The sequence below is a fragment of the Streptopelia decaocto genome (genome assembly GCF_964273445.1).
Source record: "Streptopelia decaocto genome assembly, chromosome: 5".
NCBI classification, from domain to species: domain Eukaryota; kingdom Metazoa; phylum Chordata; class Aves; order Columbiformes; family Columbidae; genus Streptopelia; species Streptopelia decaocto.
In genome coordinates, this window is record NC_138659.1 from 9,706,954 (window position 1) to 9,720,822 (window position 13,869).

Sequence of the window (13,869 nt, forward strand, 5' to 3'; positions counted from 1 at the left end):
TCCTTTCCCCCAAAAAAAACACCTCATATTTTTCTCTTTATATAGTGCATCCACACTCTGGATTCCTCTGCCTTCCTCCTGATAACATATGCAGGCACAGCATGACCCTGAAATGGCCCACTTTGCTTAGGAATCACCACTACTTGAAGGATCCTTTATATAGAAAACTGAAAATTTAACTTAACATTTGGTATTTTCTACTTCATGATGTTTATCTCCGAGAAATCTGGAGGAACACTATCCAGAAGATACCAGAAAACATGTGCCCACTTGCAGGATTAAATTCCCCTCAAATAAACTACCATCCCTTTTCCAGAAAGCAACGTGTGTTTATTCCCCTTGCATCCCTCCTAAAACATTGATTTCAATGGACAACTTGAACATATGAAATTCATGTCTGCAAAATTTCCAAGTGTATCTAGTTAAAAGCGTTCAAAACACAAGTAACATCAAACATACAGCTGCTCTGTCAGTGAACATCAGAATTAATATTCTTTGAGGGAAGCAGAAGCTTCGGCACGTCGGGTTCACAGGGTAAATACCCCCTCACAGCCACTAAACCTTAAGCCAAATTCACTTCTAGTAAACTGTATGTGGCTCTGATGATATCAATGATTTTGCTATGAGATGTCTGCATTTGGACAGAGAAACACAATCTATTAGTAATGCAGGTGACATAATGCCAATAATAATTGCTCCGTGTTCTGGGACAAATACACCTGTGTAACAATGATGACCCCAGGACTCGCTGCAGTTCTCTAAATTCAAACCCGACTCATTTGTAACCACTGCAGCACTAATCAACTTGAACATATTCTTAGATCAATCTCCAACGACAAGCACCTGGGATCTGGGTCTCCACCATCCTGCACACTGAGGAGAACCAGCCCTCAGTTCCCCACTACTAACAGTAGACTAAAAATAACTGCTGTTTCACCACAATATACAATTTATTATCCCAATCTCTCAGGAATTCAGCACGTGCTTTATGCTCTTATGTACTAGTTCCACGTGGAACGAATGAACATAAAGAAGAGAGACCTACTTTTAACCCGCAAGACTAAAAATGCAGGTTTGGTCCTGTTTTCCCATTTACTTTGCCAGAGAGCAGGAAGAAGACCTAACTTCAGATAATGAATAATTAACAGGGACAAACCAAGTTCAAATGATGCTAATGAATATCTGATGATTAAAAGTTTACTGAATCAGCTAATTCAAAAAACAAGAGTAAAAGAGCCTTACTCTCAAGACAGGTTCCTTATTTAGTAGTCCTTTTGATTCCTGTTTCTACTGAAATATGGCCTAAAGACAGTGAGAAGTCATATCAAACCCAGCATTATTTCTAAAGGGAAAGCCAGAGAAATAAAATCAGGATGTGCTAGAAAAAGACAAGGATGAATCTGAGATGAAAAAAGCTATTTCTTCTCCCAGAGTGTCCCTTACTTGAGACATGGCAAAAAAAAAAAAGCCATTACAGCCTTTAAACCACAACAATTAAGACATTTTTTATACAAGTTTAACACAGCATAGATGTTGGAAAATAATCCTTACAATAAGAAAGTGGTATAATAGATTCTTCTGCATCTTCTCTGAGCAGTGAATCTATTTAGTTTAAAAAAGCCTAAAGGGAAGATATGTAGTGGTAGCTGCTTATTAAAATATTGGCAATATTTTACTAATGTACTGCCAAAGTAGTAAGTCTTCTGGAATATGGTTTATTAAACTCTGCCAGAGTTACTATTTGAAGAAAACAGGTCATCATGAATGGTGAAAATATTTGTAATCTCAAAGTGTGGGAAACAGTTTACATCTTTAGCATAAACTAGGAAGGAAGTGGAACAGCATTTCAAAAAATAGCAGCCTAAAGCTAAGCTTCTAAACCTATATTTAGATGCCTCTGGACAGATTCTCAGCTGATCCAAATTCTCTGTTCCACTGACTCCAACACACTTAAGACAACCTGTGATTTTTGCAAATCTACTTCCCAAAACAAGATTTTGGAAGTGCTGTTAGGAATAGAAATGTTATTGAAGTCAATAGGACTAATGGTCTTAAGTCACAGGAATGCTTTTTACGACACCATTTTCAGGTTAGTGGAAATAATAATAATAATAATCACTTTTATTCAGCAAATTTCCCATCTGAGAACAGGTAGTCGATTGTGACATTTTCAATGTCTGAATATCCTTCTGAATCTTTAGTGGCTCATTCCTGCTGAGATGAAACTGCAGAAACAAGCAAGGCCACATCTGCCAACAATACAAAATGTTGATACTTCTCTTAAAAAGTCAAAGAAAAGTGGTATTGAAATAGGGAACAAGAGCAAAACAACTTTACCAGACAGGGTTACAAACAATACTGTGATAAAACACCAAAGATGCTTCCACTTGCATGATCCATGCAGGTTTTCGTACCCAAACGATGATTTAAGAGGAATGTCAGCAATCAGCACACACGCCGTGTCTCTGCAGAACTGACTCATCTCTATTATTCCACTGCTTTCTCAATTTGTAATAAAGTCTGAGATACAGAAGGGCAGAAGAGTTGAACTCTCCCCAGGTTTAGATACATCCAATTTGCAAACTTAACCTCTGCAAAACATCTACTGCTATTTCATACGTGTTCTGCCAAGGAAGAATCTAGTCTCCCTCGCTTTATATTATTTTTAAAACAAATTACTGTGTTCTTTTTACACAGATTTTGTGGTGATGCTTAGAAACCTTGACCCTTTGATCAGGTACACACAGTCCCACCACTTGCAAGAAATAAAAAGCACAAACGAGAGTTACAAGTAATTTCAACAAATACGTGCTCATGACAATTCCAGCAGGAACAGGACAACCTCCACCACTTTGGTTTGTCTGCCCGACGTTGCAGTTGCAGGTAACCGGCACATCGTTTGGTGCCATCTACACAGGAGTTTGGTAGTGGAAATAATTAAAATTTTGGCATGCACAGCGCAGCCTGTAATATTCTGGTTCATTTTTCAGGTGTGAAAGAGCTACAGTTTTGCTACGTCAGGGAATAAAAGAAATAACATCCTTTTTTTTTTTTTTTAATTTAATCAGTTCTTAAAATAAATAAATTGCCTGGGGGAGTGGGAGGAATAAAAGAACATACGTACTCCCCACCACCATGCCATAGAGCTGCTGCTTTCTATGGTTCCATCTCTAAATTTTGGGGGAAAGAAATAAATGGAAAGAAATGCATAGAATGTTAGAGAAAAATGTCAAATTTTCACACTGCATTTAGAGAAAAAAATAAAAGTAAACTTGGAATTCAAAGAAAAACTCAATTTGATGAAATTTCATAAGAGTGAATTCTTCTGGGTCGAAAATGGGATTCTTTGTCTTCCCCCTTAAGTTTTTGTTACAATATATATTTAACTGTGAAGCTGCAACACATACCTTCATTATATATTCACCAAAATTGTTTTCACACCTTCATTCATTACCCAGAGGAAAATCTTAATAGATGTCATCCTTCTTCTTTCCATTTCTCTTTGAAATATTTTTTTATGGAAAACTTTGGATAAGACTGACCTGTGCTTTCAAATCATTGGAAGAAAACATATTCATTGCCCTTTATCAAGGAAGGTATTCAAGCATTGATAGTAAAAATATTATACAAAAATAGGAAGGTTTAGTTTTCATACAATTTTGGAGAACTGCTTTTGTGGAACCAGAATGCCCAGAGTCCTGTTATAATGTAACTAGTGGCAGTTAAACCCAGAGATTCTTTACAACTTGAGACATTGGCAGAAAAAGGCAAAACAGAAAATTACCAACTTTACATTATATTGCCTACAACAGGTAAGTTTAAACAATGATTTTCCAAGTAGCCTGAATGTGACAGCAAACATACTTATTAGCAGCAGTTCTCAGAAATATGACTGCGTGGCTAAAACATATTGCCTGTATTTTCACATAGTTATATTTTACTATGATCAAAGCCTAGAAATGTGCAATCAAGAATAAAAAAAAACAAGTTTACATTTTAAGACTGAGACCATATCGATGTAAAATGGCTAATTTTAAGAAAAGAAAGATGAAAAACAACCAAATCAAAACTTTATCATCACCATCACTTCCATAAAGTCCTTGTATTCCTGAGTCAAACCAGCAGTAAAACTACAGGTATGAAGTATTTCGGAAATGCAGGAAGATTGCACTAAAATAATTGCAAACCAAGGGGATAATTGGAATATAAGTCTCTTTCAGAGAACAACGAATCTTCAGAGGAAGATCAAAGTGCCGATCAACACAAAGAACCTTACAATGTAGTTAGAGCATTTGTGGTAAAAAATTACCATTTCTGGTTGATTTCAGCCAGTTTGCTTAATAACCACCAAAATTTGTTCTATGTAGCAGAATGCATGTCCCTGCATGTCCTGCTGCCAGGACACTCACATCCAGTCTCCCTGGCAGCTGGGTGACAGGGACCAGCCCAGGGGCCACCTCCAGTGGTCTGCACTGGGGAGACCCAGCCCAAGCCAAAAGTGCTGCTGTTGTCCTTCAGCTAAATGTAGAGTGATGAGTTTAGTCTTAAAAGGAGGAGGGAGAAGGTACTGATGACTCAGATACTCTGGAAACTTCCAATTCCCACCTCACATGGCCAGGTTAGCCTCATTTCTTATTCTGCCTTTGTCCAGGCAGAAATAGCTCTCTCCCAAGTTCATAGAAGGGTTTGTGTTGAAGGGACCTTCCCAGCTCCCCCAGTGCCACCCCTGCCATGAGCAGGGACATCTGCACCAGCTCAGGTTGCTCAGAGCCCCGTCCAGTCTGGCCTGGGATGTCTCCAGGGATGGTTCATCCACCACCTCTCTGGCCAACCTGGGATGGGCTCTCACCACCCTCAGGGGTGACAATTTCTTCCTCATGTCCAGCCCGAATCTCCCTCCTTTAGTTTAAAACCATCACCTCTTGTCCTATTGCAACAAGTCCTGCTCAAAACTCTGTCCCCATCTTCCTTACGGGCCCCTTTTAAGCATGGAAAGGTGTAATAAGGTCTCCCTGGAGCTTCTCTTCTCCATCTGAACACCCCAACTCTCTCAGCCTGTCCTCCCAGCAGAGCTGCTCCAGCCTCGGATCATTTCTGTGGCTCCTCTGGCCCCTCTCCAGCAGCTCCAGGTCTGTCCTGTGCTGAGGACCCAGAGCCAGGTGCAGGATTGCAGGTGGGATCTCACCAGAGCAGAGTAGAGGGGCAGAACCTTGACTCCATGTGTAGAGACAAACACCAACAGATCTCTCTTCAACTCGTTTTCTTAGATTAAGTAACACGTTATTTTAGGCTCTTGCATATAACACATTCTGCATTCATTATTTTTCCTATCAGAAAAGGACCTTGTTTATCTGTTTCTCATCCTTATTCCATTCGGAGCTTTTCCAAATGAAGCCTCTCTCATTTTTTTATACAATGTCATAAACGCCTCTTTGTGCTAGTGAAAATACTTTCACAAAGAACATTTGGCATTGTCATGGCTCTATTAGACCAATGACTCACAGACATTTTACATCCTACTAATACATTTGTGTCTTTTTTTTCCAATATGATTCCTGATTAAAGAACTCCTAATTTATAACATAAATTCCTATTAGTCCCACGGTACATGACCTCACACGCTGTACTATTAAATTTCACCTAGTTTTTAATTGCTCTCGTCTTCAGAATTACATAGTTCTTCCAATTTTAGAGACTGTACTTGAGAACTTGATCTACAATTGTTACTCTTCACAAAGCAAATTGATTCTCAGCAGCAGCTGAAGACCAAGAGAAATCTTGTTTTTCCCTAACATCAGCTGCTAGGGCTCCACCCCTCTGGTAACATGTCCTTTGTACATTATTTCCTAACAGCAGGGTACTGCAGAAAAACAATAGCTGTAACACCTACTGTCAAGAAAACCAAAGAAGAGATGAGAAGCCACAGGTTCAGTTGGGAAACAGTGAGTCATTAGGATGAATACAACAAATACAAGTATTTTCTCATCAATTACCAGCACCTACAGGTTCTCAGACACTAGTGACTCACCACTTACAAATGCGGTTTCTGCAATTTTTCAGTTTTACAAGTCTCTACTGAAAGAAATCCCACAAAACCCTGAAGAGGTGTTTTCTTCAGCCCAAACAGCTCTAAGAGCAAAGATCATACTAAGTACTTTATTTTACAAGATTTCTGAAAAAATACAGGCAGCTACCTGCTGCTGAGTGCAAACAGCACAGGTACAGCTTCCAGATTCTCACTGAGATATGAAATATTCCTAATTGCTCTCAGGGATTCAACAGGATCTTGATGTCCCAAAACATCCTGTTTAGGGGTGGCAGGTCTGCTCACATCTGTTTCTATAAAGAGCAATTAATATTTATGACAGAGATTTATCTCAGTCTTTATTACCAATGCACAAACCAAGTTATACTCAAACTCTGGGAAAACAGTCAAGACAGAAATGAAAATACAGTCTGTGCTAACGTGAAGTCTGACTAATATAACCACCTTATCACTTACAAAGGGAAAAAAACCAAAACCAAACAAAACAACAACCAAAACCAAAGACAATTCCAGGATTTAACCAGCTGCCCTTTGGCAGAAGGACAATAGGAATACATACTTTTCAATATTCTGGATTTACATCCAATTTGAACACTAACTCTTGGAGAGTTAGTTTTGGAGAACAGCGGACTGTATTTGGAAGATGTACTGTCTAACAGTACACTTATTACAACGAGACATCCAGAAAACAGCCCCTGGCCTCAAACAGCCATCAGAACCGAAGCGATGGAACCCAAGGGCTGGTGGAAGACAGGGGCTGCAGCTGCTGCACGATTTCAGGTTGACTCATCATCATGTCAAGTTGTTTTTTCCAGTGCAGGCGGCACAAACATGACTCCCGTATTGGTACCCACCGGGAACTTCCATTCGACTAGTTTGAAATAACTTTCCAGAAACAATTACTGGTAGGAAAAGATTTACTTTCTGTGCTTTGTCTTATACTGTGCTTTGTCTTATACTGTTTCCTTCAAAGAAAAAACACTGCTTTAAAAAATTGCAATAAACAGCCCGATGTTGCACATGGGGAAAGATACAGGTCCTACAATGCCACTCACAACTTGGAAAATGCTTAAAATTAAAATCCAAAGAATACTGAAAGCCAAGGGTACCTGAGGACTACAAGAAGGAGATTTTGTGTTTTGGCATCCATGTGGTCACACTGACTCAAACAGCAGTGCTTACCACCTGAACTCTTGCACATTCAGTAAAATCCACTCACCAAACCATGGGAAAACACAGTGGTATTATACTGTTATTTTTTCTTATAAACTTGAGAAAAAACTTTCAAGTGAGGTGTTTTCTGTTTGACCAGACACACCAGACGACAAGTACAACTGCAATCAGTGGTTGTTACACGCTGAACCCAGAGGTGCTGACATGTTCACTGACATTCCCCGGCAACACCTACACAGATGACAAATACTGAAGAACGTGGGTAATACTAAACGAGTCGGACAGAACAGGCAGAGCCCACTGGCAACTGGAAAACCTCACCTGGAGCTGCAAATACACATTTGTAGGGCAGTGGTACAGCACAGAACACTAGGGAGCCACAAGCTATGAAACACCATCCCATTACATGTTCTTACAGCCAGTAAAGTACACTTCTATCCACCCAGAATAATAAAAATTTATCTTTGTTTGTTCTTCACTCCAACAGACAACCCTGAGATCTAGGTGGTAACATTGTTCTGATGTAAGAAACTTGGTCAGAATCTCACAAATGCTCTGAAACAGTGAACAGAAATGAAAAAGACTTATATTTCTATGTTTGGTGCACAAATTAAAGCTTTACTAAAACATCAGAAATCCTTTCCAATATTGGCCAGGGATTTCCAAGTATTTCTAAATGCTCAAAAGGTCCTGGAAGGCAGCATCAATAATAATTGTTAATTAAACCATATAAGAGAGGAAATAAATAACTGATTTTTCAAAACCAGTATTGTGAAGATCTGTAGACTAAACATACAAATATTTTCAGTGCGTTGAAACTATTTGTAAGCCTAGTAGTATTTCCTGAGGAGAAAGTCCTGCTGGCAGAAAACAGGACCATCCTGCAACATTGTCATCTGAAGAGCAATGAACATCTGCAGCCCCGGAAGACAGAGCGCGACGGTGTCATTTGGAATGTTTGGGGTGCTCGTCAGAGGAAATCAGAACAATCTTCAAAACATTTTGTGAACAATGCTTCGCTAATTTTCTGTCAGGAAAGTGTCTGGGAATTCAGTGATATGTTTGGACATGTTTCAGATGCCGTAAAATTGTGTCAGCAAATTCAAGCAAGGGAAGCTCTCATTTTGAATGCAGGATGGACTGAAGAGGGGCACTGGGGATCTGTCTGGCTGGAGAGCTACCTGTCCACTAGTAATAACTAGTGCTTAATCTCATATTTTTGTAGCTAATTTTAGAACATTTTGCATTCAGTTACTATGGCTACATTTTACAACAATCTTGACTGCTGATTTAGTATGATAGTAGGAAAAAATTCTTCCCAGAAAGGTCTATCAGGCATTGGAACAGGCTGCCCAGGGCAGTGGTGGAGTCACCATCCCTGGAGGGCTTTAAAAGACGTTTAGACGAGGTTCTCAGAGACACGGGCTAGTGCAAGAGTTGGCTGGGTTATGGTTGGACTTGATGATCCTGAGGGTCTTTTCCAACCAAAACGCTCCTATGATTCTAAACATAACAAAATTAGAGCTACGTTAAACACAAAGCACATTTAACTCCTGTTTATGCCAAAGTGCTAAATATTTCCCTTAAAAATTCTTTATATATATTTTTTACAGCACAGAACAGATGAAAGAATATGATCCGTTTTTTGATAACATCTTTTAAGTTCCACTTAACATGGTAATAGTACTGAGCGCAAGCTACATAAGACAGTTTTACAGTACATTTCACATCTATTTAAAAGCCAAATTACAAGATTAATATTATTTATTTGCCTTCCTTTTGATGTCTTTTCTTACATTGGAACAACTGGACAAACTACAAATATAATCAGGTTATCTGATTCATGACACATCTAACAAATTGTAGGATAAGAAAGCAAGCCTTCAAGTATTATATCATAGCAAAGGCTTCTGACACCACAAAGAGCAGAGAACAAACACACCTACAAATAACATTTCCCTTGGTTACAAGAACCAATTTCAGAATCACACAGTGGGAAAAGTCTCGCTCGGCCACCTCAGCAAACTTTGTGTTACTGAACCAAAGGCTGCTGCACTTAGGTACCAAACATCTGCCAAACTTGACAAAATCTGCCTCTTGAACACCATGTAGCACAGGAAAAAATACATATTTTTATTAGTAACAATGATACACAATCCCAACCATGCTCCCACTGAATTCAGGAACAAGTCTGTTATCATCTTCCGTGGGATTGGAACTAGTCCAGAAATATTCTGTTTGATCAAAATTCCTCTGTTGTAGAATTCTGATTCTTCAGTCCTAGCACACACACAGCCTTTTATTCTGACAAGCACCTTCTAGATACAGAGACTATGCAATTCCCTCTTAAAAGAGACTGATACTCAAGAGGTGGTTAGATACCGTGTACATACTGCAGCATGTATGTTACGCAGCCTTTCAGATGATAAAGACCTGCTGTCCTGGACAGGTCTCATTTTTAAATGCAAATAAACACTTTGGCAGCAGATTGAAGCTTTATTTTGTTTTTCAAAATCGTAAATGTAACTCAGAACAGCAGAAATAGAAAGGTGGTACAAAAACGTGTATGACACGGGTCTAAAGAACTTTGCCGCTAACACAAACCCGACTTTCCTTCAAAAAGGCGAGTGCTGTGGATAAAAACCCGCAGGAATTAGAGAAAATGTCACTATATCCCAGCACAGACAAAGTGCCTGTGCAGAAGACGGTGCCTGATAGGAAGGGGGCCCTTAAATGAGCTAAATAACATGTGATTCAGTATTAGCAACATTTCATAAATACAGTCTATTGCTACCGCTCTAAGTCTCACTTGTGATGGGGACATACAACCCCATCTATAACAATCCCAAATCCATGGTGATTTTTTCATTGCTTTCATTGCTGTTACAGGAAACAATTAAATAGTGCTGGTCTGAACACAAAATCATATTCCTTGCTTTATGCAGTGCAAATTCCTGTATTTAGCATGGGAAGTGTACAGATTTATTTTTCATTTCTTTACTGGTTCCTTTTCAAAATATTATTTTAATGTTGGTCAAATTATAGCAACCTTTTTCATAAGTAAGTAACACTACCAAACTGACAGTCCTTCAATATTCCGATGATACCGGTTTCTAAATAGTATTGTAAACCACCAAATACGTTTCAGTTCTGTACAGATCATACACGGAGACTGTTCTACTGAGGTTACATTGAGTAGGTTCTCAACACATCAGATTACTTCTTGATCAGGAAAATACTGTCATGTAATCACTGACCAGGGTTATCTCACATGTTGTTTTCCAATTTTGTTTACATCTTATATTTTCAAATGTTATAGATTTTGCACATTGAGCTACCGTCAGCCAATGTACCAGTCTCCATCTTCTATTCTATGCTTGCTTTTTGCTAAAAAACTTCGGCAAAATGTCTTTCCACCATGGAAAAAAAATCACTCTGAAAAAAAATGACACCATTGCATTGCTAACAAAAAAACATTTTGCACTTTTGGAAATTTCTGGTGAAAGAGACTGTTGTAAATATTCAATCACTTACTTTGGTAGAGTTTTCAAGTGATTTTCTCTTAACTCCAAAATTCGCAATTTGACAAGTCTAGAAATACGATAGAAAACAATTAGTTCATTCAATGAATTAGTTCATGAATGCAGAAGAATGATTTGAAACTACTTATTTCAACAAAAAAGAGTCCGCTTAATGCACATGAGTAAGATGTCCAGTTATCGTGGGGCTGTATACGACACAAACTGTATTCAGAACTCAAGAGCTTTGTGTGAGGACACAGCTGCAGATAAGGACACATCTGCCTTTACCCGAACTCCTCCTGCCCTTATTCACATGGCTAAATGTGAATAAATTGAAAATGTGAATAAATGTGAAAAATAATATTCAGCCTAACTGAACATTACTGTACCAGAGGATGTAAAGAAAGCACTAAAATGTTCAGAAGAGCAATAAGGGAGATACAGTTCAAGAGTTAGTAAGAAAAAAAAGAGCAATGCCTGTGTGTCAGTGTGGGAAGCTTTGGAATCATGACAAGGATTTGTAAATGCAAGATAGTAAATAGAGAATATAGGAGTAGAATAATAATAAAGGAACAATGACCACAACTGGAACTAACGCCATTTCTTTAGACAAACTTTGTATTTGTGAAAGAAAAAAAAGTTAGTACTTTCTGCTAAAAGATTTAGTATATGAAACAAAGAACTAGCAAGGCTTGAGAAAGCAGAATGAATATAAACACTACACATTGATACATTGCAGGGTATTTTGTATATGTGTTTCTCCTTGGCATTTGAACATAACGTTTGATTCCAAACTGCAGAATCAGGCTGTCTTAGGATTTACTCTGATATCCCAAACGCTCATCAAATGCAAACAATGACAATTTGTCTTCGTCTCTCTTCAAGCAGGATTTTCTGCAAGGTGTTCAGGGAAGCCCCACTCAGCTCTGCTCACTGACAGGCCCAGGAGCAAATGCTGATAGAGTAGCACGCTCCATTTCTCAGTGCCCCAGCATACTAATGGCATTGCCACACCGACCATGTCACCTCAGGATTCATTTTGCAGTGCTGAGTTGATGTTCCTAGCTGAACAATAAAACACACCTACGGGTGGCTGGATGGATCAGGAAAAAAACAATACCAGATGAATTCTGTAATAGCATTATATATTTCCTCTGTTAATCCTTTGCCTTCTGAGATGTTTGGGCAACAGGACAATCCAAGGGCAGAATGGGCAAGTGTCCCCTCACCCGAGTAAATGGAATAAGTGTGCTGTTTCTGCCAGAGCTGCACAGGTGAGGATCCATGGGTTTCTGCTGCCCTCCAAAATGGGCACAGCAAATGGTGTTAACTTGGATTTCCCCCTCCTGCCTTGTCCTTATCTAACACTTTTGGGCTCAGTTTCTGCTGCATTTCTTTTTACTCTCATTCTACACCCATTCTGCTCTGCTGTCTTTTGAATCTTCTCTCTTGGTCTTGCTTCCACATTTTTCTTTTGCTCATTTCTTTCTTTCTTTCTTTCTGACTCACAATGCTTTTTCTTTTTCTTCATTTTTCAATAGGCACAGACCGTAGTGTTATTTTCTACCCTTGCCACAATTTAATAACATATTTGATCGAGGATGTGCCTCTTCTTCAATTTCCACTCCTTACCTTTTCCCTAAACCACCAAACTGCACCAGTTCAGCATAAAATTCTTGCTGACATAACATCCTCTCCAACAACAATCATTCATCAAAATAAGGCTGGGAAGCCAATTTTTTTTTTTAATTTTGGTGGGGGGTTGTGGGTTATTTTATTAGTGTTTGTTGGGTTTTTGGTTGGTTTGGTTTTGCTTTGCTTTGTTAAAAAGAATACAGCTTCAAAATGGTCCACTAAAATCTATGGGGGTTGATATGAAAGAGCGAGGTGCTGTGATGACTAACTTACCTTCCAAAGTTGGCTGGGAGAAACTCCAAAAAAGCATCATTGAGATAGAGCTGGGTCAAATTTAGGAGTTGTGTGAAGCCATCTGGCAGCCTAAAAAAACAGTTGAAACCTTAATGCTCACACCAAAGTTGCTATGGAAATAATAAGAATGTATATTTAGAAAGAGAAAGATGATGTTCTCGCCTTCTTTTTCTCCCCAAATTCTCAAGAACTTACTCGTTACAGACAACACTTTTACCTGTTTGCTTCTTTTCCATGTTGCTATAACCACATAAAGTTCAAATGCCTGGCACATTCAAGCTACGTCAGCCTTTTTTCCCTTCCTAGCTGAGAGTTTAAGCCAAAGGTGTTTTCTTTCTTTCTTCCTTTCTCTCTCTCATTTTATAAATCATGCAATTACACCACATATTCTTTGTTACTATTATTGCAAGTTTTTGGAAGGAATAAGGGTTGCCAAAGTCCCAGACAAGAGATTACTGTATGTGAGGATGCTGCACAGCTTTACTTCCCAAATACACGAAGCAAATGAACTTGACTCAAGGCCTGGACATTTTAGTTCACTTAGGGTAAATTTTCTGCCCTTGCCGTACACAAACACAAGCTACTGATACTTACTTAGAGACTGGATTGACACTGGCTTCAATGATAGTTAAACACTTACAACATTTAATATTTTCTGGAAAATCTTGAATTCCTAGAAAAATATTGAAAGGATTATTATACACACATAAAAAAACTGTTTATCTTGTTTTGTTCATAAATGAGTTCATTTGGCATTTTCAGATCAGACTTAAAGTATAACAGGAAGAATAAGCATATTTTAGTATTATAATCTAAATGATAATTAAGCACTAAATAAATACACCAAAAAAAGATAATAGGCTTTGTTCTAAAACTGTGATGCTAATGCCTGATTTATATAATCTTCCAGAGTTAACCAGTAACACAATTTATACTGATATTTGTGCCTTTCATTTCTTTCTGACCTGCTTGTCTTTTTCTCCTTTGCCTCCCTCTCTCTCCAGAACACTTATCTAATCCTGAGAGTCTCTCAGCCTCAACTGATAAGAAAGTTTTCCAAATTTCCAAGAGTGCCTAAGCCTCATTTTCCAAACAAAGGCACTTAAGTGCAGACATGCAAAGGTTCTGAGGCACATAAATATGGAAATGCATAATATGGAAATGCACATCAGTAAATCAGTCACTGGCTCCATAAATCCT

At 38.6% G+C, this 13,869-nt stretch overlaps 1 protein-coding gene across 3 annotated transcripts in view; it reads right to left on the reverse strand.

Annotated features, from left to right (window-relative positions):
* Window positions 1-13,869, reverse strand: part of LRRC7 (leucine rich repeat containing 7) — a 75,412-nt gene that overhangs the window by 56,189 nt on the left and 5,354 nt on the right. For all 3 annotated transcript variants that reach the window (XM_082053088.1, XM_082053087.1, XM_082053086.1), the window contains exons 3-5: window positions 13,264-13,342; window positions 12,649-12,738; window positions 10,754-10,810 (exon numbers count right to left, since the gene is read on the reverse strand). In XM_082053088.1, the coding sequence (XP_081909214.1) occupies window positions 10,754-10,810; window positions 12,649-12,738; window positions 13,264-13,342 (226 nt within the window). The remainder of the gene's footprint in view (window positions 1-10,753; window positions 10,811-12,648; window positions 12,739-13,263; window positions 13,343-13,869) is intronic.